The 24,839-nt window shown below is 41.5% G+C and overlaps 2 protein-coding genes across 2 annotated transcripts in view; one reads left to right on the top strand and one right to left on the bottom strand.

Moving 5' to 3' along the window:
* The first annotated feature begins 428 nt into the window (after nucleotides 1-428).
* tmem175 (transmembrane protein 175) lies at nucleotides 429-10,147 on the top strand. Its single transcript, XM_063490742.1, has 10 exons — nucleotides 429-683; nucleotides 1,113-1,151; nucleotides 1,713-1,810; nucleotides 3,535-3,586; nucleotides 4,040-4,075; nucleotides 4,163-4,246; nucleotides 4,400-4,564; nucleotides 4,752-4,830; nucleotides 4,910-5,045; nucleotides 6,379-10,147. The coding sequence occupies exons 1-10, from the start codon at nucleotides 480-482 to the stop codon at nucleotides 7,049-7,051; spliced, it is 1,566 nt and encodes a 521-aa protein (XP_063346812.1). The 5' UTR covers nucleotides 429-479; the 3' UTR covers nucleotides 7,052-10,147.
* Nucleotides 8,148-24,839, bottom strand: part of cds1 (CDP-diacylglycerol synthase (phosphatidate cytidylyltransferase) 1) — a 30,880-nt gene continuing 14,188 nt past the window's right edge. The window contains exons 3-13 of the mRNA XM_063490743.1: nucleotides 22,602-22,698; nucleotides 22,344-22,441; nucleotides 20,812-20,951; nucleotides 18,406-18,464; nucleotides 17,506-17,588; nucleotides 17,153-17,240; nucleotides 15,944-16,012; nucleotides 15,354-15,506; nucleotides 14,929-15,048; nucleotides 14,113-14,216; nucleotides 8,148-13,217 (exon numbers count right to left, since the gene is read on the bottom strand). Of these exons, the coding sequence (XP_063346813.1) occupies nucleotides 13,082-13,217; nucleotides 14,113-14,216; nucleotides 14,929-15,048; nucleotides 15,354-15,506; nucleotides 15,944-16,012; nucleotides 17,153-17,240; nucleotides 17,506-17,588; nucleotides 18,406-18,464; nucleotides 20,812-20,951; nucleotides 22,344-22,441; nucleotides 22,602-22,698 (1,147 nt within the window). The 3' untranslated portion in view covers nucleotides 8,148-13,081. The remainder of the gene's footprint in view (nucleotides 13,218-14,112; nucleotides 14,217-14,928; nucleotides 15,049-15,353; nucleotides 15,507-15,943; nucleotides 16,013-17,152; nucleotides 17,241-17,505; nucleotides 17,589-18,405; nucleotides 18,465-20,811; nucleotides 20,952-22,343; nucleotides 22,442-22,601; nucleotides 22,699-24,839) is intronic.

Genomic DNA, 24,839 nt, shown 5'->3' on the forward strand with positions numbered 1-24,839 from the left:
GTCCAGTCTTGCTTTTTGGCCTTTTATGTGAAGCTGCAAGTTCTGACAAAGAGGTTAAAGTTCACCGTGGCCTGCTTGGCTAGAATGGCAGGTCACAGGTGCAAATACCTGCTAATTAATGCCAACAGTAACGGTTTGTTGGTCCAGTCAGACACAAGTTGTCAAATTGTTATTCAGTTAATTTGATTAAAAGGCACCAAAACCACAAACAGAGGCCCGGTCAGGTGACTTTAAGTGGTTTTGAGGCCCACCTCAGAAGGCAGCCTCTAATACACCCAAATAAAACCACTGTGGACCACGCCAGATCAGAAACACAAAAATTACAAAGTTCTTACCCCGAGTGGCTCCTCTCGCTTTAATAGACGATCTCCGGTGAGAACAGGAAACCAGCCGGGCTGCTGCTTCCTGTTTCCCCGCCTTCAGTCAGCTGTCTGTCCGCTGTGTGTGGATGAGCAGCACGCCCCAGCAGCTCCTCCAGGATGGGGGAAAACGACGACAGCGACATCATAGAGCACCACGTCGAGGAGGAGATGGAGAAGAAAGGTGCGAGGAGCTACGCAGCTTCCTCCTCCTTCCTGGAGAGCGTCAGTCCGTCCGAGAGAGAGGGCCACAGCAGCACCCAGTCCTCCCACAGACTGCTGGCCTACAGCGATGCTCTCATCTCCATTATCGCCACTGTCATGGTAGGAAACACGCCGAGCTTTGCAACAGAGTCGCAACATTTAGGTGATGAAGTGTTTGCAACAGAAGAAGCAAAACCAAACTGCAAAAAGTCCCACGGAATAGAAAATTCACAGTGAAGTGCAGATACTCAAATATTTCAATTTATGGAGCTTCTTCTCTCAACTGTTGTTTTACTGTCATAGTCAGACCCAACACACTGAGACAGGAAGAGAAAAAAAATCTTATCTGCAAAATCTATAACAGTGAAAACTCAAATTAATTTAAAATAAATAAATAACACTTATAGAAAGATTTCTGCTTAATTAAGTACTGCTAATTGAGTCTCCTAGCCCTAAACACGCTGATCTAAGAGTCTAACATACCTATATATGTGCAGCACTGTATGTTTGAATTGATCTGTCTCCTGATACAGTTTCATTTATCCACAGATTTTACCTGTTGCTCACACCAAAGTGGAAGATAATGAGGTAACGTCGGACTTCATGCAACTTTTTAAAAAATGTATTTCAAGTTTTAGCAAATATATATCATATCATTGTTATTCAGCTGAGCTTTCTGATACAGCTTCTGATTTTGCAGTAAATGTAATAACAAGTTAAGGTATTGTTTGTATTTACACTCTGCAAACTGTAAGTAAAATCTTCACCAGCAGGGGGCAGTGTTTCTCCAGTGGTTACACTGAAATGCTTTCAGATGTGTGACGCCTTTATTTTGTTTTTGATGGTGAATTTTAGCCCCACCCTTATTTTCTTCAGGAGGCTTTGATGGGACGGCATTGTAAATGTGTTCCTAATGATGTGTATCTGGTTGAATAAAAGCTACACTGATTCATCGCACCATCTTGTGGTACAAAGTGGTATTACATCAAATTGCAACCTGAACTGGATCTAACATCTTCCTGGTTGCTTCTCCACGTTCTCTGATGATAACTTTAGTTACTTTTGGAAGTTTTAAACTATCTTAAATGCATTAATTCACATTAAGCACCTATAACAGGAAAATGCTGTAAAATCTCTGTTGTATTGCAGGAATTGAGGGAGAGTCTTCAGGGTCTACTTACCACAAAGATCGGCGTTTACTTGATGACATTCCTCATTGTGACTGTTGCCTGGGCTGCTCATATCAGGTTAGTAGTAGTGGTAATAGTATTAGTACTAATACAGGGTGGGCCATTTATATGGATACACCGTAATAAAATGGGAATGGTTGGTGATATTAAAGTCCTGTTTGTGGCACATTAGTATATGTGAGGGGGCAAACTCCTCAAGATGGGTGGTGACCATGGTGGCCATTTAGAAGTCGGCCATCTTGGATACAACTTTTGTTTTTTCAATAGGAAGAGGGTCATGTGACACATCAAACTTATTGGTAATGTCACAACGTAACTTTATTCTTTCATGAGTTATTTACAAGTTTCTCACCACTTATAAAATGTGTTCAATGTGCTGCCCATTGTGTTGGATTGTCAATGCAACCCTCTTCTCCCACTCTTCACACACTGATAGCAACACCGCAGGAGAAATGCCAGCACAGGCATCCAGTATCCGTAGTTTCAGGTGCTGCACATCTCGTATCTTCACACCATAGACAGTTGCCTTCAGATGACCCCAAAGATAAAAGTCTAAGGGGGTCAGATCGGGAGACCTTGGGGGCCATTCAACTGGCCCACAACGACCAATCCACTTTCCAGGAAACTGTTCATCTAGGAATGCTCGGACCTGGCACCCATAATGTGGTGGTGCACCATCTTACTGGAAAAACTCAGGGAACGTGCCAGCTTCAGTGCATAAAGAGGGAAACACATCATCATGTAGCAATTTCAAATATCCAGTGGCCTTGAGGTTTCCATTGATGAAGAATGGACCCACTATCATTGTACCCCATATACCACACCAAACCATCACTTTTGTTGTTCCAACAGTCTTGGAGGGATCCATCCAATGTGGGTTAGTGTCAGACCAATAGCGGTGGTTTTGTTTGTTAATTTCACCATTAACATAAAAGTTTGCCTCATCACTGAACAAAATCTTCTGCGTGAACTGAGGGTCCTGTTCCAATTTTTGTTTTGCCCATTCTGCAAATTCTGTGCGCCGATCTGGGTCATCCTCGTTGAGATGCTGCAGCAGCTGGAGTTTGTAAGGGTGCCATTTGTGAGTAGCTAATATCCGCCGAAGGGATGTTCGACTAATGCCACTCTCCAGTGACATGCGGCGAGTGCTACGCTGTGGGCTCTTGCTGAATGAAGCTAGGACAGCCACTGATGTTTCTTCATTAGTTTTCTTGCGTCCACATTTTGGCAAATCCAACACTGAACCAGTTTCACAAAACTTAGCAAGTAGTTTGCTAACTGTAGCATGGGAGATGGGTGGTCTCGTAGGGTGTCTTACATTGAAATCTGCTGCAATGACCCGGTTACTGCGTTCACCAGATATCAACACAATTTCGATCCGCTCCTCACGTGTTAACCTCTTCGACAAGTCAATGGCTGTGAACAAAGAGAAACTTGTAAATAACTCATGAAAGAATAAAGTTACGTTGAAACCAAGCACACCATTGTTTTTCTTGTGACATTACCAATAAGTTTGATGTGTCACATGGCCCTCTTCCTATTGAAAAAAACAAAAGTTGTATCCAAGATGGCCGACATCTAAATGGCCACCATGGTCACCACCCATCTTGAGGAGTTTGCCCCCTCACATATACTAATGTGCCACAAACAGGACTTTAATATCACCAACCATTCCCATGTTATTACGGTGTATCCATATAAATGGCCCACCCTGTAGTATCGTAGTACAAGTTATTTTTAAGACACCAGTTTTCATTCTTTCTCTCCTCGTTTATCTTCAGGTTGTTTCAAGTTGTTGTTCGTATTGATGACTGTCTCGCACTTCTGAACCTTGTAAGTATAAAAATTAAAGTGTTTTTGAAATGATAGATGTCGGGTTGTTTTTATTTGTAATTTAAGTCTGCCTACAAGATGATCTCAAGTTTTGTTTATCTCATGAAAGGATGATGATAATAATAATACGTACTGTCTGGTTTTTGATCAGGTGACATGCATCCTTATTTGTTTTGGGTTTTTGTTTTTTTTATCCATGTGTGCATGTTGTTTGTCCCACGAAGCAGGGACAAGATGTTACTTGAGACTTACATATGCATATACTCTTACTTACATACACATTATACATATAGTTAGGTTGAGCAGAGAGTATAGGCCTGTATAAATTGGCTTCAAATTTCATGGTGTTTTCTGTCAGCAGTCACATCATTTAGAGTATTTTGGTTGGTGAATGAAACTTGTTTTCATTTCCTTCATTTTTAGTCTGAACTTCTGCTTTTGCTTCTATTTCAGGCCTGCATGATGCTGATAACCTTCCTCCCCTACACAGTGAGTCTGAGTGTGTGAAACTGGTGACCTAGAATCAGACACTTTTGAACGAACGACTCATTCAGTGGTGTCATCTACACTTTGCAGTTTTCTTTAATGGCGACCTTTCCTGAGAACATCCTCGGGATTTTACTCTTCTGTGGTTGTGTGATGGTGATCGGCGTCATTCAGGTGAGAAACTTAAATGTTAGATTGTCGTCCTTTGGTAAGTCTGCTGCTCTGTTCAGTTTCCTAACTTCATTGAACCATTTATCCACCTTAAGATGTCGGGCGGCTGAAGGGCGGTTTGCGTACGTTGTAATCCCTTGTGTCTTGTTTCTGTAGTCGGTGATTGTGTTGTACGCCTTCAGCCGCCCCTTCCTCCTGAATGAGCAGATCCAGATCTCAGAGAACCAGACCTTCTACAAACACCACATCCTCAAAGTCATCATGAAGGTTCCCATCATGTGCTTCTTCGCCAGCATCTTCTCCTTCATCTTCTTCCAGCTGGTTGGTGCTGTTACATTTATTTCCTTCATATTTTAAAAATGGACAACCTAATATATAAATGTCTTATTTTATGATTATAGGTGATCTCCGCTCTCATATTTCTTTGTTGTTTGCCAGTGAATAAAGTAACAAATCCAAAGCTGGTCAGAAACACTCTCCCAGTATCACGTTTTCATTTCTTCCTCAGTCTTACGTTCTCTTGGCCATCGTCATCTTCCTGCCTTACATCTCCCAGTGTTTGAAGTGGTGTCGCAGCAAAGCCATCGGTAAGAGCCGGACCGTACAGGAACTGTAAATAAGTGCTGACCTCCGGCCTTTGCACCAATCAAACCTCGTCCATTTCAGGTCAGGTGGAGGAAACTCCAGACTCCATGTTGTTCTACACGTACCTGCCTAATGAACCCCTCAGCAAAGAGCGAGTGGAGGCTTTCAGCGACGGAGTTTATGCCATCGTAGCAACACTTCTCATCTTGGACATATGGTTTGTTTCAGCTTTATCGGCTGTGCAACTTTCAAATATCCTTTGGGAGGGGGCTGTTTTACTGTCACAGGAATTGAGTCAGTTTTTTTGGTCATTTGGATGATCTGAACATTTAAATAGTCCACTATAAAAATGTAAGGTTAAAAAAAGCTAGTTTTTTGTAATGTATTCATAATTTTTTATTGGGCAGTAATATATGTATGTAATGTAAGCAGTATTTGACACAGCAAAGTGTATTTACATGGCATGTTCGTTACTAGCAAACAATATGCATCAAATACTGTGTAAAGTTGTTATTTAACATATTATCAGTTATTTAAATCTTAATTCTAATGTAGCGACTGGCATTAAAAAAATGAAGGAAATGGTCGAAGAAAAGTATTTTTGACTTCAGTGTAAAGATCAGAGCCTGGTGATGTACCAAGAGTTGCTCATAATGATGAAAATATAAAGTTCTTAGCATGATGATGTCCTCTAATAAATTCCCCCCAATGTTCAGACTAAATCCTGTCAAAGAAATGTTCAGAAGACTTCATGGCCCCTACATGAGGTGAAAAAGGAGGGTGGACAGTTGAAACAGTTGATGTAGTGACGTCTGCAGTTTATTGAGCGTGTTTTGGCAGTTTGACACTGTGTTAGAGGGTCGATCTGTGGCTGTGAAGCTGCACATACCTTTGATGAAGCCCCTCTTTGAAAGTTAGACTGACCAAAGTTTACAACATAGACACGTTTTAGTAAATATGAACAGTGAGCAATATCTAGATTTTTGTAACCAGTGTAAAAGATGGGCGTATTTACCGCGATGTCACCGATTGGTTTCTTAAGTCCCGCTTTGAAGCCTCAAAATGAGAGCTTCCAATGTTGATTGCAGAAAACCAGGTGTGACAACGAGGGGAAGAAAATGTTTATGAATGTTGGGGCCATAAACTTCTATATGAAGCCAAGTCATTCTGCAGCCACAGCTCGTCAGATAGAATGCACGATTAGGTATCTCTGCGGTGGCTTCATTTTTCCAACCTGGAAGCTACATCCATCTCTTAAACTGTCTGCAATTTGCACCAGTTTACAGTGTGTTTATTCATAACTACAATGTTTTTTTTGTTGGATGTTAAGACTCAAAATTAGGAACTTTCCAATCCAGGTCACAAATCTCAGAGTTGGCATCTGTATCTTTAATATACACTCACTAAAAATACTTCAAAAATCAGTTTTGTATAAACTTCTCTGAGTAGCTGTGATTCTGTTAAATTTTCTAGTATGGGTTAAATGTAATACAAAGGTTATAATTGGAAAAACCTTCTAATGTTTAACTTCTCCGGTTCTTTTCTTCTAGCGAGGACAACGTCCCAGATCCCACAGTCGTGCAGAAGCAGTTTGGCGGCAGCCTGACAGCGGCTCTGCGGGTTTACGGCCCCGAGTACCTCGCCTACTTTGGTTCGTTCGCCACCGTCGGCCTTCTCTGGTTTGTCCATCACTCGCTTTTCCTCCATGTCACCAAGGCAACGCGCTTCATGGGCCTGCTGAACACCTTCTCGCTGGCGTTCGTCGGAGGTTTACCGTTAGCCTACCAGCTAACGCACGAGTTCCCGCCTAACTCTCACAATGAGCTGGAAGCCATTCAGATTAGCTGTGTGATCATTTTCTTCGCAGGTATTTTTCAGCTCGCCATTTGGGTGGTCGCTCTGTACAATGAACAGGAAACTCTGCACCCCTACGTGCGATACGGTGGACGTGAGCACGTGCTTATGCTGGCTAAGCTGGCTCTGTACCCCTGCATAGCTTTGGGGACGTTTTTCCTCACGTGCATTTTGAGTAAATTTAGTGCCCCGATTTTCCACCTGATGGAGATCACGGTGCCTTTTGCTTTTCTAGTGTTGAGGATTTTGGTGCGTCTCGGGTTAGCGCTGCTACGGCTACTTTTCTGTCCTGACAGGTCCGATCGGAGGATCGTCATAGAGGAGGAAGCTGACGAAACAAGAGTGCCATTTAATGCTCTAGTTACATAGGGGACGTGGACAGGGAAGTGACGCCAACTGACAGATCTGAGAGGCAATGTTGCTGAAGGGCTTGGGCTGTGAATGTGCTTATATTTGACCTCATGAGGAGCCTGCTGGGCTTCACACTGGTAACAAAATGGAAAGCATTTAGACCGATTCAAATGTTGAGAGCATCGGTGTGAATGGGATTAGATATAAACCATGTGCACTGAAGGAGATTTATTAGGGAAATACTTAGTGGAGCAGAGCGCTGAAGAACAGAGCTGATACTGACGGCCAGAGCCTATTCGTTCATTATTTTCTTTACAGTAACATGAAGAGTACCAGTGCAGGTTTAATCAGCAGTTAATCAATGTGATTCAGTCATTGTGTTTTATTACTTCCTGTGCAGAGCACGGTCCGTCCAGCCGCTATCAGTTAACTGAGCCTTACAGAATAGCCTCTAATCACCCACCGAGGATTTTCTGAGCATGTTCAGACGCATCCCCCTGCAGGAGGACATCCATGAGCTGACGCTGTGGCAGGAGAAGTCTTTCTGTCAAACTGGTCTCCTTTGTGACACGTTAGCAATCGGACGAGGCTTTAAGTCTTGAGTGTTGGCACTTTAAAAATACTTCTAATCAGGAGAGGCCATAACTTTTCAAATTGCACTATATTTCCATCATGTGTATGTTAGTCTAATAACCGCAGTAATGTGACTTTTTTAAATTTATGTCGCTATTGCATCGTCCACATCATGCACTCTGTGTACGTTACTTTGACTACATGATTATTACGCCCCGATTTACAGAAAATATGTGAAAATCCAAGTTTTTAGGGCATCGCTGTAGCTTCTTGGGGTGTAACAAGGGTATTATTATTACTTATTTCAAAAAATAAATTGGGGGAATCAAACATTAAATAAACATGTAAATGTAGAAAATGTCAGATTATGCATGTTTGAGGCTTGTTTTGTTTTTGCATTAACACCAAGTTTTATGAAAACTATGTTTTTACATATACCAACATTAACTGACCTAAACATTTTTTTTAAATGAGGGTTGTAAACCTTTCTCCAGTAGGGGGCGCTGTTGTTATTGATGTATTGCTCCATGATGCTGATATTTTTGTTTGTTTTTTCGACTGACTCAAAGAAAACTATGATGCACTTTAATAGAAACCTTCCAGAGGACGCAGAAAGGTTTGTCTGCGTTTGCTTTGTTTGTCTGAGTCGTTCTGCTTTCATATCCCAGCTGCACTACAGTGCATCGTTTTAGTTTGAGGGTATTCATAACTGATCATTCGGGCCTTGTACTTGGAAGCAAGTTAAATTCAGGATATCTTTCCGTTGTCTGGCTTCACGAACCCTGACAGCCCCAATCAGGCCAAGCAGTCACACGAAGGTTGTTATCAACCTGATAGCATGATCACGTGGGCAGCAGTGACTGACTTTTATGTAGTGCGCTACTAGAAAAATCTGAGGTGGTTAAGCACAAAACAGACTGAAAGCACCGCGGCTGCTGAACCACCTTTGTAATACTAAAACCCAGGTTTAGTCTCAAGTTACCTGGATAAGCCAAAATCCTGCTGTTGGTGTTGGTGGCTGTTATTGGTGGGAGCAGCAAAGTTGTTAGTTTTGTCACTGTATAACTTTCCCATTTATCTTGATACTTCTCATGGTGAAAATAATGAACACAAAATGGCATTAACATCTTTATGTATTACAACCTAATCACTTCTTTGCTTCGTTTACATTTTTATTGTCTTTATCTGCTCGGTGGTGTGTTTAAAGCTCAGTAGAGTCGATAGGAAACGTCTGACCAGCTCTTTATGCTTACATGTGTGTTAGTAACGGCTCTATCAGTGCAAACTCCACATTCGTTCTTTCACTCTGTGCAAAATCTCTCTTTTCCTGTCAGGCTTTGTTTTGTGAATAAATCTGAAGTTGATCCTTTAATGTAAAAGTGATTGGTTTGTCTTTTCATTATCAAAAACACAAATCGGAATAAAAACATGTTAAAGAAAAAAGTCTTTATTTACCTCCGTACATTAAACACCGTCACAATCTCTCTATTAAGATATCAGTGTGTTTATTTACCGTACTTTGTATTGCCCCTAATATTAAACAGCATTATTCCTCAATAGATAGATACACATTTTCCTTATCCATCTCATTAGAAAACATTTCTGCTCAAAGCAAATCAAACCAAATGTACACAAAATGATAAATTAAAAACACAACTGAAAGTCTGCATCGTCACCTGACAGCTTACCTGTTCTCTTTTCTACCTTTGTGTGCAACATGGTAAGAAAGTATAAATTAGTATGCACGTGTGTCGTGGAACTACAGCTGTAAATATGGAGTCTCAAGTGTCCCAGTGAAATAATATACATCTTAAGTATATCAATTAAAGATTCATTAGATGGCCACAGCTATAGCTCACCTGGCCAGGTAACAAAGACTTGAGTCCCACCTGCTGCTCATTCGCTCCATACTTTCCAGATTACAACCTGAACTGTGCTGCTTAAAGAGAAAAGGTTAAACTGGTAGTGTGCAATAAACAGGCTCTGGAGAGAACGTGGGTAGGACTAAAACTAAATATTAGATTGGTAAAAGAACAGCAAACACTCCAACACCCACTGGGAAATGAATCCACACCGTCAGACTGACTGATGGTGTTGATTATGATCATTATTATTCATTAAGAGACTGGAGAAATCAGTACTATAGTATTTAACATAAAGTATATATATTTTTAAATAAAAGGCACTTCTAAAGTTCGCTCATTATCCCTCCAGACAATACACAGAGTCATTACCTGGGACAGCAGCTAATTTATATACACATTTTTAATTAATTTACGAGTCACATTATTCCAGTGGCACACTCCAGGCTCCATATAAATCCATTCTAACAAATAATTCTGTGTCAATTCCTGCTCCTACTTTTGGTCGGATCTCTTTAGTGTTGACACGTCGGTCCAGACGTCTGCGTCCTTCGCTGCCTCTGTGAATGCTGGACACGTGAGGGGTGCGTAAAGAAAAGCGCGTAAAGCAGTAGTTAAAAGATTTACACAGTACGATATCGCTGGTCCCAAAAATTCAACCTGAACCTCTCATTCACATCTTGGAATCTACGACGAAAAAACAAACAGAACAAACTGGACAAATAAATTAAAATATCCTCGTTGACCAACGACTGAAGCGTGTGAACACAACACAGATCCAGATGTCAGCACTCCAACCCGATTCCAAACTCTCACCTTCCGGGTTTGAGTGTTTCGGGATGAGCAGGGAAAGTCGGGACAGGAGAGATCTGACTCTTTGCGACCCAGAGCTTTTTCACTAACGGAAGAAGATCAGTGTTGATCAAACAGTGCTTTGGTAAACGTCTCTGTGAAAGGATCTGGATTCAAACAGAGAATCTCTTTGCAAACGTAGCGTCGTAACACGTGAAAAACATAAATACGAATCATCACATTTCCTCTGACATTAAAATTATCCGATCCATACTCTAAAGAATCAAACTACAACTTGCATATATAGCTAATAAAACCACCTCCCAGAGTTCTTTGTACACCTAAAGAAGTGTTTTATATACTGTACATACACTCCATCGTACAGTATATAGGCTCTACATTTAATCTCATGTTATCATTGATAACATTTTGTATTGCAATCTACATTCAAACTTAGAAAACAGTGATTTGATGTGCAAAAACACCCTAAAGCATCCAGAAATGATCTGATGGAAACCTCCCCCTCAAACACCACCACCACCCCCACAGTGCAACTAAAATCATTGGTTGAAGGAAACAGTTTCACATTTCGGGAAATGTGCTCATTTGTTTTCTTTCCAAGAGTCTGATGTGAAGATTCAGTTCAGTGTGAGCAGCGAGTCATTCCTCTAAAACTCACAGATCAACACGCGTCCTTCAAACTCTCTGTCACTGACTTGCTAATTAGCAACCCTGCAAAGTAAGGATTTCAGAGACCAGAGGGCAGCTTTGCAGGCTGTTCCAGTTTTCCACCAACTTAAAGTTGTTCCCTGTATAATCTAATCTGTACAGTGCGCGTTTTGGGATTTTTGTGAGGATGGAAATTACCTCACTGCCATGGACGAATGCGTCTGTGGATCCAGAAGGATATCAGGGTGGGGATTAGGACTAATTTCAGGAATTTTCTTGAACATCACAATTTCTTCTGTTTCTTATATTAATTATTATGCATTTGTGTTGTTGGGATATAAAATTTGCAATTTTGTCCAATCTCTAGAATGATAAAACATTATTTCAGTTACATCATGGATTCAAATCTGGACTGAGTCAGGCGCCACCTCTGGTTACATTTTTCAAGTCTAATCCAAAACTGCTCGAGTGAAACGTCTAAATAGACAAATGACGAATAAACCAGTTGCTGACTGACTCTAGATTCCAAATAGGCAGAAAAATTAGAAAATTAAGCCGCAGTGACTTCAATATAAACATGCTTCCTCTTTCTTATGGGAAAATGCACAGACTTGTATTAAGTAAGCTATGCATTTACCGTTGCCTTGCAGGTATTCTCCAAACGGCCCATAACAAACCAGGAAAAACCCGGAACAAGGGAAATGAGTTGAGTTGTAAAGGAGAGAAATGAGTACAATAACTTTTTGCATAAGAGTCTGTTTGAAACTGTTCCTGCTGACTCATGTGACGTTTATGTGTGATTTTTCATCCACTGGTTAAAATCTGATTGTTGGGGTTTCTCTGTATTATTGTAGAGTCTTTACCTTACAATATAAAGCGCCTTGAGGCGACTGCTGTTGTGATTTGGTGCTATATAAATAAAATTGAACTGAATTGAAATAATGGGTATAGTAATGAAACTATAAAACTATATTCTGCTGCTCCACATTTGTGACTTTTTAAAAAAATTTCCACTGATCTTTATAATATTTTCTATATTTTCTACTGTATTGCTGTGCTTATAGATACAGAGAGGACAGTACTACTGATCTTTTTATCAGCTCAAAGACAGAAAACCACTGACTACATTTCCCACAAACCACTATTCAACCTATTCCTTTAAATTATCTTTTTTTTTTTACAGTCAAGCAAAGGGTCACCCAAACACCTCTACACTGCTACCTGTTAAAAATCTAATTTCTTCATGCTAAAAGCTACAAATGAGTTAAATCTCTTTTTTTTTGCATATCACTTCTCATAGCTTAAAAGTCTTTTTCTGCAGCAGGTCACATAAAGTAGTAATATATTATATGCATTGATTGCTAAATAGTTTCAGTAGATTTATGTACAACACATTATTCGAGTGCTGAGTGTGCAGCTGATGCTCTGCTGTCTGTGTTAACATGCCTACAGTCGTTTGACTATTATTGTGCGAGTTATTTTAGATTTAGTCAGAAACCTAAAAGCTAAATGTTGTGGAAGTGGAGAATAAGCATGGCTTCATTTAGCAGTATGTTTGACAACCCTGCTGCATCATTACTTCACCCACACCCAGGTCTGTTTGCTGTAACTCAGGTCCACGTGCACAACACTTTGGGCCCAGTTTATGCTGGTAAAAGCTTCTTAAATCCATTTTTAAAATCTAAATTTAGTGCAATATTTGCCGTCCACAGCGAATCTGCACGTCGACCCTCCACTGAGAAAGCTGCGTGCTTTACAGTCACTGTTGTTGAGCGAGTACATCTTTTTCTTCAGTGTGTGTGTTTTAGGATGACGGCGGCCCGTTCACTCGTGAAGTGTGCTGCAGCTGATGCCGGTCCAAGTGAAAAGCAACGCAGCCACCTTTTTTTTTCCTTTTTGTTTTTAGTTTCTTTCCTACTAGGTTGTTCCTTGTAGTCCGGAGAGTCACCTCAGGTTCAAAGTTGTGATCTTGAGCTGATTGGAAGTTGAACGAAGAGCCGACAGGATGACGATGGATGCTCCGATATACGCCAGAAATCACACACATACCATACGGCTGTTCTGCATGCGTGCCTGCGTGTACATGCTTACGCCAACTTTGAAAACCGTCTCGCACGCTCCCAGGTCATCGCCCTGTGGAGGTGGTGCCGCGTCACTCGGCCTGGACAGCAGCAGGTGGGAGCATGCCCTTGTCTCTCAGGTGGGACTGCAGAGTATGGAAGATGCCGAGCTGCTGCTCAGGCTGGAGCAGCAGCAGTTGCTGCAGCACTTTGCTGGGGTTCGGACCTCTGCAAGAGGAAAGAAATTCAAGTTTCAAGTTTGGCAATTAAAGCAAAACAAAGCACGAGAGCACTCAAACTTTCCTTTCATCAGGGGGAAGGCGAGAATCTTCAGTAACCACTACAGAAAAAAGGAACCTACAAGGTGCAAGTGACATTTTTAACTACTGACTGAACTTTCACAAAGAGTGAAATACATAGACTGTACGTAAAGATGGATGGACCGGCTTGAGCTGAGCATTTTGGCCGTCGTCATCTTGGCATTTTCAAACTAGAAACTCTTGGACACCGTTGGTGGTCATCTGATTGTTGGGGTTTCTCTGTATTATTGTAGAGTCCTTACCTTTAAATATAAAGCACGTTGAGGTGACTGCTATTGTGATTTTGCACTATATAAATAAAACTGAAGTTGGCCGAGTTGGATTGACATTTTTGAAGAACAGTTCCAGAAGTCAAAGTATTTTTGCTTGATGCCCACGTTAACGTCATTTTTCAGACCTTGAAACAACATCCACCTGTTTATCCTGATGGCGAGTTAGACTGATGTGAGATTTTTCAAATAGCTTTCCTTAGACACCTGGAACGTTTTGGATTATTTAAACCAGACCAGCTATATTTTGAGATTTTTTACTTGAAACTTTATCTTCAGTGTCAGTAATTTTACACAATCTGGTAAAATTTGATTCCAGTGTCACCTTTAGTCACATGACCCTCTATTCTGACAGCATGTAGTCAGCGGTCGTGGCTCATATACTGTGGCTGAGGGGTTTGTGAACTGCCTTGCCAGTAAAATCAATTAAAATTACACACGATTGAAACACCTCTAAATGTTCAAAAGACAGAACTACCACAACAGCACAAAGTTCCTCTATGAGAACTCATTAACATTGCCACCGCTTCTTACCTGACAAAGCTGGCAATATAGACGTGTGTGAAGGTGGCCATCAGGTACTGGCAGTCGAAGCGGTCCATAATGCCTCCATGGCCAGGGATGGTATTGGCAAAGTCCTGAAGGAGAAGAGACACAGCATGCTATAGCATCCAAACTGTGCTTTTACTGGCTTTTATCCATAATATGATAACTACAGTGTGTGGAATAGATGCTATTTTTAAAGATCTCTTGTCAAACACCATTAGGTGTCACTAGGTGGAGATACGCTACACAGGCCACCAGGAACGCACACAAAAAAAGCACAAACCACTGGTGTCCACAGCTTACTCTGACAGCCTGCAGTAATGAATGCATTAGTGACTAAGCAAACAATGCTGAGCTGCCTGCCACTTTAAATACAATCTCAGCGCGTAAACACAGCTGAAGTGGTCCAACCAGTTTCTGCAACATTTCAACCGTCGCTCTCTCTAATACTAATCTGTGACAGTGAGTTTATGAGCTGGAGCTCCAGTCAGCTAACTACTACCACTCACTCGGGTCGGAGAAACTAACAACACTTAAATCTCACCTGAAAAACAGATTGAACAGAAAACTGCATCAAACAGAAAGTGTGAAATAAAAGCACTGGAGTATCCTGGATGAACAGGAGAGGCCCTCAGAGAGCACATCCGCTCAGCCCTCCTATCAGAATATTTAGAGATGTATTCCTCCTCTGTCCATGATCCACATTTACATCAAATTCAATGAAATTTGGCCTCTTATGCAATCCCGCTGACAAACAGATAAACAGGAGTGAACGCACAAAGAAGAAACGGAGATGCTCTTTACTTTGATTTTAAACGCTCGCTTGAAGCCGCTGGCAAAGAAGCCGCCGAACGGTCCGATGAGAGATCCAAAAGACGAGAGGAAGATGCTGTGGATCGCAAAGGGATACAGGTTGACAGTTTTCTGCAAGAGAGGCAAGAAGACGAAACAAATATCGAAAAGTTATTTAATCAAAGCCATTTTAATCTGATCTGTAGTGCAAGACTAAAACTCTGGAGCTGGAAATGACCACGACCATCACTTTTAATGACATCATGTTAGATATCTGCATTGAAAGAAATAAACTAAATAATGTAGCATCTGCAAAACATTTCTGATGATTTCAGGAGGAGTACTGCATACGTCTTTTAGACTTTAGAATTCATTCTAAAATCTCTTAATGTCGACATGATTATGACTCCTAAAGAAAGACAAGAACAGAGTCTTACCCATCTCAGTGTGTTTTGTAGCACAGTGGGAAGTGTGTACTCCTGCATCACAAAGATGTCAGACGGCTCACATTCGACTGTGAAGCTGTTTGACTCACTGTTGAAGCCCACGGGACACACAAAGTGCTGGAACTGAGAGAGGAGGTAGGCCAGCTGAGGGAACGCAAAGGAAAAATTAGCTTCTGAAATAACCACCTGTGAGATGCAAACGAACATGAAGCACCAACGTGATCGAAAAAATGAGGCTGAAAAATGGCTATTTTGGTCCCGACTGCAATTAAATTGCTAAAATCCAAACTCAACATCCAAGCATATTTCACATTTTTTCTGTGACTAAGAGTCACGTGACTGTTAGAAAAATGTCCTGGCAGTTGTAAGAGTGATGGGAAACTGCCAACAATCACAACCCTAACAGTAAAATACAGATTGGCGACAGCTGCTTCTTATCTACAGTAGCAACGCAGAAGAAAGCCAACATCTACGTTTCCTTTTATTTGGGCTTGGTCTGCTACCATAAACAGCTCTGCATAGCAGGAAATGCTGACCATGTGAGTCAAAGCAAAAATTTAAAAAAGAAGAAGCGTACTCACAATGAAGCCAAAGACGACAGTGGCGAAAAACCCTCCGATGAAACCCTCCCAGGTCTTCTTGGGTGAGAGCTGCGGGGCGTGAGAAACACAAACAGAAGACGTCTTTCACATCAACATGACGTGTGGTTTTTACTCAGTCTCACCACAAACTACTCGTGATTTCAAATAAATCTTTTTTCTGCCCTCAGCTCCGATCTGCTGAGTCTGTACAGCAGCAGCGGCTGTCATCAGATGATGAAGGGTTCAGCATCCATTAAATTTACAGTTCAAGACATGTATCTGACTATTTCAGTGCTTTAACAGTGCATATTTTTAATGAGTCTGATAGCAATGCTGCCTGGAAGAGATGCAGTTACAGTTTGGGAAATAAATAAATACTTGACCCCCATCGACTCCCTACTAAGCTGTTACGGCTTGAAATTCAACTTCATCCATGCATTCTCTTCCGCTTATCCTTGTCAGGTTGGGCTGGAGCCTATCCCAGCTACCATAGGGCGAGAGGCAGGGTACACCCTGGACAGGTCACCAGGGCGAACATATCGAGACAGACCCACACCCACACTCACTACTCCACCAAGTACTACACCTTGTGCTCCGAGAGGCTCAAATCCCTCAAAGCACACAGTAATTTGGTGGAGAATGCTTTTTTCTTCATTTTCTATCTTAAACTATTAAAGCAAACTTACCACTGAATCATAGATGGCTCATTTCTTTGAAAGTGGTTAAAATGACTTCAACAGGCAATCAAATGCTTATTTCTCCCACTGGCTAGTTACTGTTGCTATGAATTACATTTCCTCTGAAACACTGGAGCATCTCTCCTTAGTACTTGGAGAATCCAACCAGATCTTATTATAACTACTTGGATCTCCATGCAGATGCCCTGTGAGGCAAAGTTCAACCACCTGTTTTGATACTGAGGCAGACTGTAAAGCAGTCGGCACATGAGTCTGATAAAACATGCATCACCACTGATGCTGAACATTTATTAGTTTTGAGCTCACTCTCTGTTTCACCATGAAAGCAACTCTTTAACAAACTGAAGGGAGACTCTCTTTAGGTACGTTTTCCACAACAGCTTCTGCAGGTCTCATCTATAGACTGTATATAAATGAGGGACATAGTCACCATGAGATCAACCACTGGAAAGAGGTTCAGTTTTCCAATTTCTCAGCAAGAAATAGAAATTCAAAGCCAAGTCTAATTTACCTTGATGAGTGGAGTCCTCCCAAAGAAGAACCCAAACAGGTAGGCCATGATGTCATTGCAGATCACTATGGAGATGGGGACGATGAACCTGAAAAACAGGAATTTCAGAAATGATGAGAGGTGAGAATCAGTATCTGACTTGGCTCAAAAATGCTTCTGCCCTCTAATGAATTATTCTTTCCTCTTACTTAAAGCTTTATTGGTGTGACTTAATTTTTAAATGCACTGTTGCCTTTTTAAGAAGCCTGCACAAAGCGCACTCCGACAGTGGGCACACAGTTGTGATGAAACATATGAAACAGTGATAGTCAGACACAGGGCAGCTTTCTCTAATCTTTCTTTGTCCTGCTTACCAGATCATTCCTTCAAACAGGTTCTGAATGACAAGGTGGGACTGAGTTACCACAATCAACAGGGTCACATGGGTCCAAGCAAACTGGAATGGCAAACACAAACACAAACACCACAGTGTCACTGCACTGGAATGTAGCCGTGCCTGCTCAGAAATCTGGATCATGTCAGAAATAGTGGAAACAAACAGAAGGACAGGCGGACATGCTGGACGGCACTGACAGAGCCACACCGCAGATCAGATGGTGCAGAAATGTGAAAAACATCAAAAGAAAAAGAAAAGCAGGCAGCAGGTGGACAGTGAGAGAACTGATTCCTGTGGAGACACATGCAACTAAATTATTACAATACTAGAAACAAAGACAGCAGCACAATTAAACCATTCTAAAATATTAGTATACAATGAGCAGTTTAGCCTGAAAATAATCATGTTGGATGAAAGAAAGGGTGGCTCTTCCCTTTGTGGCCGCCTGTCTTGAGAAATGTCTGCATTCGTGCTATTTGTAGCAATTTGCATAAATTTGTATGTGAGATAACATTAAAATGAAAATTAAGTTAGTCATTAAAATTTGTTTAGTTGATAAAATGTGGAGCATAAAGGTGGCCACAGACAGATATAAGCAAAGCAGGTGCACATAAATGAAATACAGCTGGAGCCACTGCAGAAGTCCTGCACTCATCTGGGATCAAACGCTGTGTCAGTGTGGACGGAGAGCTAATGCAGGATAACATTTAATGACAAACACGACCTAAAAAGCCTCCCGCAGGCGTAACAACAGAGCGTGAGATGAGTTTCTAAATTCCTCTGAGTGAGACAGAAGAAGCAGGAAGCAGTGAGAGGGGATGGATGAGAAGGTTAGTGGTGCAGCAGAGGAGTAGATGGTTACTTGGCTGATACACACCATATAAAACTGCAGGCGGTAATGTTTCTTCACTAAACTCAGCACAAACATGCAGAAACCTGTGAAAGAGCAGACGACATGCTGTCAGTTTTTACTCCAAGATGAACAACAAGTGTACGCTATAATCAAAAATATCAAGACTCATAACACATGATGTAGTGTTTCAGGGGGATGTGGGAGACACGCTTGTGATTGGACACTTCTCAGTTTTCCTTCACATGAAGTCTCTGGGCATTTAACCTTCAATAACTCTGATGTTACACTGATTTTAGCCGAGACTTGTGAATTTGGATTGTGCAGGGTGCAGCTGAGAGCTTGTGTGTGAGCTTTTTCTAGGACAGACCCTCTGCAGAGTTGGTACTGTGGCAGGTTAAGAAGACGATGTGTAGTTCAAAATGTCTCAGATGCCAAATGGTGCTCATCTTACATTAAATTGCACTTTGTTCTGTAAAGCAGAAGTTAATCTTAATTTCTAAACCTAGCTATTTCTGCACTTCTGCGCTTGTTACTAAGAGACAGAAAAAAACAAACAAAAAAACTTTAGTTTTTCCAGTGGACTTTAACACTGAAAACAATATGAATGCATGAAGATATTTGTTTTTATTTAAACACAGCGGCTGTGTGGTGGAGGTGTGGTCTGCAGATGAGGGGTGGTGCAGTGGGCTCGAGGGGCAGTTCCAGGGAGGCTGGCAGGGCAGCTGAAAACTATCTGGTAATGATACTCGCGCTATTTCAGTGACGCCGGGACCGACAGATGGAGACAGCTGGAAAGCTGGCGAGTCGTGTACCAGTTAATACAGAATCATTACAAGCACGCCGAGTGTCTCGGGTCTTTACTGGGGGTTGCAGGCAGCTTTTGCATTTGGTCCATATTTGGGACAGTGTTTTTAAAGGTTAAAAGTTACACAAGAACATTAGGAGTGTAAAGATCCAAATCCACAGTTTGTTTCGTTGGGTTAAGTTCCTACCTCAGCTTATTTTGGGGGATGACAGTGGGGATTCACTACCCTTTATCCTAAATGGGATAGTTTTTTCTATATAATAGTTTGTTAGAAAAATGTCACTTTTATTCAGCACAGATATAAATTGAAATTAGTGGCTACTTAGCAGGAAACTCCAAGAACTCTATTTAACTGTTAAGGAGATCATCTGTAACCTTAACCCTGTGTGAATCTACCATATCCATTCCAACACAAAATACCTGCAATATTTAGCAGTAATAAAATTAATCAAGTGAAAATCGGGCCCCAGTGAGTAAGGTGGAATCCATCAGAGTGAAATACCAAAAGATGAAAAAGGTTAAGCATGCATGGCAGCATTCAGTGAGAACATCTGCCATCCCTCAGTGGGCTCAGCCCTAGGCATATGAATGTTAATTAACATCTCCTGGTAATACTAATCCCGTGCAAATAGGGCTTTTGCATGACGCTGAAATACTCCTCCAGGCTCATGATTTCAGCTGTGCAGTCACAGGATACACAAAGTCTCTTTTACTCGACTTTACTGATATCTCCGGTCAAACTCAGCCGTTCTCGACCAAGCTACAAGACGGCATGCTACCGTGCATTCCTCCCGTCTCACTGAGATTTCCCCTGCCTCTCATCTGAATGGGTCTTTATGCCATGTAGCAACATGAGCTCTCCTAAATTTACCACTAGACTTTCATTTGTAATTGCCAACACAGGAAACAGGGAGGCAAAAAAAGACCCGTTGACTTCAGATCACACAGTGGCAGAAGCCTCATCTTCTGTTTAGCAAACAGTGGTCAAATTTGTGGCAACTTTTTATTTTACAAATTATAAATGTGACACATTTGCATGGGATTAAGTTCACAGCTGATCTCCACAACTGATGCAAATTTGTAAAGTTCCCCAGCTCATGGTAGCCCAGTACAAACAGGGAAAAAAAAACTGTAACATATATTGATAAATGAATTTATGTTCAGCAATTTATTAAAATGATTTGAATCTAAGATCACTAGCGGTTTCCAAAAGAAAACTACAATTATACACTTGGCGTTTTTGGTTAGTTGCTGTTTCTCTTTACCCGAAATGTATGGAGACAGTATGCTGATAAAAGCCACACCTCAATATTTGTGCTTTTACGGCACATCCGGCAGCAATAAACAGTCCTATCAGTAAATGTAAGCACCAAAGAAAAAGCTGTGTCACTGTAAATCAGTTTAGTCTGTTTATACCAAGAAGCTCCCCGAGGGCTTTGTTTCTGCTTTTGTTCAATTTATTTCCCCTGTAATGTTATTTGTAACTGAACTCTACTGAGTAAAAGCTGCGTCTTGTGAAACCTAATCCACTCCCGTAAGGAAAACGTGAGTGAGAGACAAAGGGCCAAAGAGCATGTGTGTTTATGGAGATACAACAGCTGTATTGTCTCGAAGGCGAGACTCACCTGCGAGGTACAACGCGAAGGAGATGAAGCGGTGATATCGAGCCAGGAACTGCAGAGGCTCCTCCCTCTGCACCAGAGCCCCAAAGTAATCTGCAACAGTTTCTCCATAGAAGAAGTAGTTGACACAAATCAGAAAGTACCTGAGGCAGAAAACAAAGGGAATTAGTTTTCCTTTACATTCATGCCTTGATATCTGTTTCCTCAGTATGTTTCAGGGATTGTTGCCCATGTGGGTCAGAGGGTTTGTGTGTCTACCAGTGTTTCTTGCCCACTGTACATTGACCTGCACTGTTTGGTCGTGCATGTTGTTATGAGGGATGGCTTTGATGCAAGGGGCAAGTTTCAATTAGCTTTCATTTACTTCCAGCATGGCAGTGATCTTTGCTCTCGGCTGCAATGTCGCATCCCGTGGGAGTGTGTGCTGCGTATGCAAAGTAACAACAAAAAACACTGCAACAAAAATAGGAGCAAAGTAGTCGTCATGGGGGAAAGGAGGCGTTGCACAGACAGAGAAAGTAACTGCAGAAGAAGCTGGCTTGACTCAGCGTTTTTCTGACAGCACAGCAGAGTTTAATGATGTGTGGATGCCACAAAAATTGCTGGCTTAAAATGGGACTTTATTAAATCTCCTTACATACCAGAAAGACAGCTCAGTATGAATATAGAGCTAACATTCAGATGGCCTGGGGGCTTCGGTATTTGAGTTTTGGAATTTATTTTTCCTTTGATAATGTTGAGTGTACTAATAGTCCTTAATCCTCAATACACTACTTGGGGACACAAAAACCTGTTTTTCTACATAGCACTTACTGGTTTTTATTAAAGGAGAAACATCTGGGAGTATTTTGTTTATGTAAAACTGCATAAAAGTGGTGAAAGTATGACATGAACTGGAAGCCATCTGATCAAGAACAAAAGATTAAAAATACTTCTCACGTGACAATCGGTGAATTTCAAAATCCTGCTGTTATTATTCTTTTGCTTATTCCCAAAACAAGTTAAAGCACATGTGCTGTCCACTTCGAGGCTATAAAACAAGCATGTATGTTATCTCTAGATCAATAAAAACTGTTATTAGCCGGTTAACAGACTGTAAATAAACAATGTCTTTGACATGTATTTCCCCTGATGGCCTGCAGGGGGCGACTCCTCGAGCTGCAATAGAAGTCTATAGGAACCCTTCAGCTCAACAGTAAACTAGTGAATGAATGTGCACTGTCCCAATCTAACTCTCAAACACAAACATGGCGACAGTGTAAACACTTCACTCACGGCTTTACGTGGACGATGTCACTGTGGCTGTGTGCATGTTACATTTTTGCAAATAACTACATACAGTTTACCAATCAATGGGCCTTTTAAGGTTTAGTGACGTGTCCACAAACATCAAGTCTGGGCACTGCACTGACTACTGGATAAAGACGTCAGGCAACCCCTCTTCAAAGAAAACAAGCTATCCATTTAAGAGGAACCCTCTGGTCAAAATACATCTGAAGTATCAGTTCTTTTTCTGTGAAACCAATTTTCCTTACCAGCTTAGTGTCCTGAACCATGGCAGGTCATAGGAATGGTAAACTCTGTAGCCAATGGTGATAATTTCTTGGAAGCACTTGATTTGGACAGACATGACCTGGGTCAGATGATGGGAGCAAAGCGGAAACATGAGAACAAAGTTCAGCCACGAGCAACAGATTCAAACTATGAGCTTCATTCTGTGTTTTTACAAAAACGGTACAGAACATAAATTTATTCTTTTTACATCCAAAAAAACCCCCAAAGAAGACACTTACCACAAGTATAAGAGCAATAGGTCCCATATAGATGATGAGGAAGAAGCCAGAAATCATGGCTAAAGACAGAACTCCTCGTATCCAGTAGTTCTTCCATCTGTGGAGATTAGAAATTAGAACTAAAATTAATAATATATTATACAGAATTAATAATAATATATATAATAAGTCACTAAAGATGTTTTGAGTTTTCATTCAAAATGAATGAAATTCCACTGGTTTGAAAGTCAAAGGAGGAAAAAGATGACAGTCCACAGTTTGCTTCTTAAGAATATCGAGGTGCTGTGCAGGAATTTTCATGATGACTTGTTTGTATATCAGTTTACCAAGGATGGAAAATGACAATACTGACATCTGATCATTTCAAACAAAATATTCAGGATAAAATTATAAAATTATTTATCACTCAGGGGTACTCTCCCAGGCTGCAGTTGACCGTCTGCTTTGGCTTTCAGTCCTCGCTTATGCCTAACATCATGGCGTCCAAGTTCACTGCCGCCTGGGGCTCTCTTCACCCCATCTGACTGCTGGCGTGCAGGGACCAAGCTTTATGGTCAAAAACAGCCCCTGATCAGGATCTCAAGCTCACCCTGACACCTCACTGTCATCTACATGCATTTACTGACATTTTAAGTTCATAAAGTGCAGTTTACTGAGCTACTGCCTACAGCTCCAGGGATTATGACTTTTGCTGTAACATCTGCACTCATGTGGTGAATGAGTTGGCCCAAATAAGGCCTGCTTTTAATAGTGCATAAAGATGTTTAGCATATGTTGTTTGCGAGTAGTAGCTTAGGCTAAGGCTTAGTGGTAATTGGTCTTTAAGGCCTAACGACACAATTTTACCAGCACTACCTGCACTGCATGATTGCAATTATGGAAAGAAGCCGGGTCCTTTTTTAAAGCAGTTATCAGGTAGCTGCACAGCAGCCACGCAGGGCAGAGAGCCTGCTGCCCGCCGTATGAATGGAGCTGAAAAACAGCTGCATCATGAAAAAAAGCTGCTGCTGTTTCCAGTCTGCGCTGTGCTCACACTCCATGCACCATCACGCTGTCTGCATTTACATCCCTTCCCTCTCTTTTCACCTTCGAGTCCATCCTTCTCTGCCGTGTCATTCTGCTCAGCCCATATGTCTGCTCTCTATTCACTCTACTGCTCGTTGCCCCTCCCTCCATCTGAGTCTTCTCTGAATATCTCGTCTCCCTTCATTGCTCCTGTCCTTTCCTTCTCTCTCTGCAGCACAGTGGCTCCAACGGTCAGTCTGCAGGGATTAGTCGCTTCTCCCCTCGTGAGCCTTTAAGCCCTGTGACCTGGCCTTCATTGGTCACATCCTCCACTCCTCATCTGTATATAAAGACCATGTCAGACATGGGATATGTAGCTTTGCCAACTTCATTAATGTTTTAAAGCAATGAGTTTTGTCATTCAAACATTCAGTGACAACTTCATCCAGACAAACCCAAGACAGTGGCAGGGACTGCCGCAGCGCACACGATAATTAAACCTACAAAATACTTGTTTCACTCACAAACACAGCAATAAGCAGTGTTTGCACCAGCTCTATGAAACTCATTCAAACAATCATTCACTCTGCAGACTCCATGAACGACTGGTTTTAACTGTCATAGTAATGTTTAAGTCCACTCTGAGTCTGCTTGGAAAACACCTGTGTAGTTTTTAAAAAACGACTTATTTGCACATGTTTTATGTGCCAGGTCCACCAGAATGAAACAAATAAAGACAGCTGCTCTCCAGTGATGAACTCCACCATCTTGGACTACAGCAGTCCATGTTCTGCCCGGATGCTGTGTTCATGCGTGAGCTCTCCTCCTGCTGCAGGTTCTTCTGTGCATTTCCAGAGAAAACATGGACTACTGAATTATACTGAACACCACCAAAACAGCAACGTGGCCAATGAACGGAAAGCAGCTACTGAACTTTCAAAATAAGAGCGAGAAGAATATTCCATTAGAAAATCAAATGCAGATTTCATTCTTCTCACAAACTCACAAAATGATGAGTCACTAAATATATTTCAGTGGTAAAGTATAATGTGCTCTCCGATTACACAATTTGCATCACCTGCTCCCAGGCACACGAAGTGTAACAGTAGGGTGTGTGGTGCTGCCGCTGAGCAAAGGGAGTTTGTGAAATCAAACGCTATGCATCTCTCTGCTGTTTAGGGCCACTCACATGGATGAAGCAACTCCCAGAGATGCACAAAACACAGTCTAAAT

The sequence above is a fragment of the Pelmatolapia mariae genome, linkage group LG12 (genome assembly GCF_036321145.2).
Source record: "Pelmatolapia mariae isolate MD_Pm_ZW linkage group LG12, Pm_UMD_F_2, whole genome shotgun sequence".
Classification (NCBI taxonomy): domain Eukaryota; kingdom Metazoa; phylum Chordata; class Actinopteri; order Cichliformes; family Cichlidae; genus Pelmatolapia; species Pelmatolapia mariae.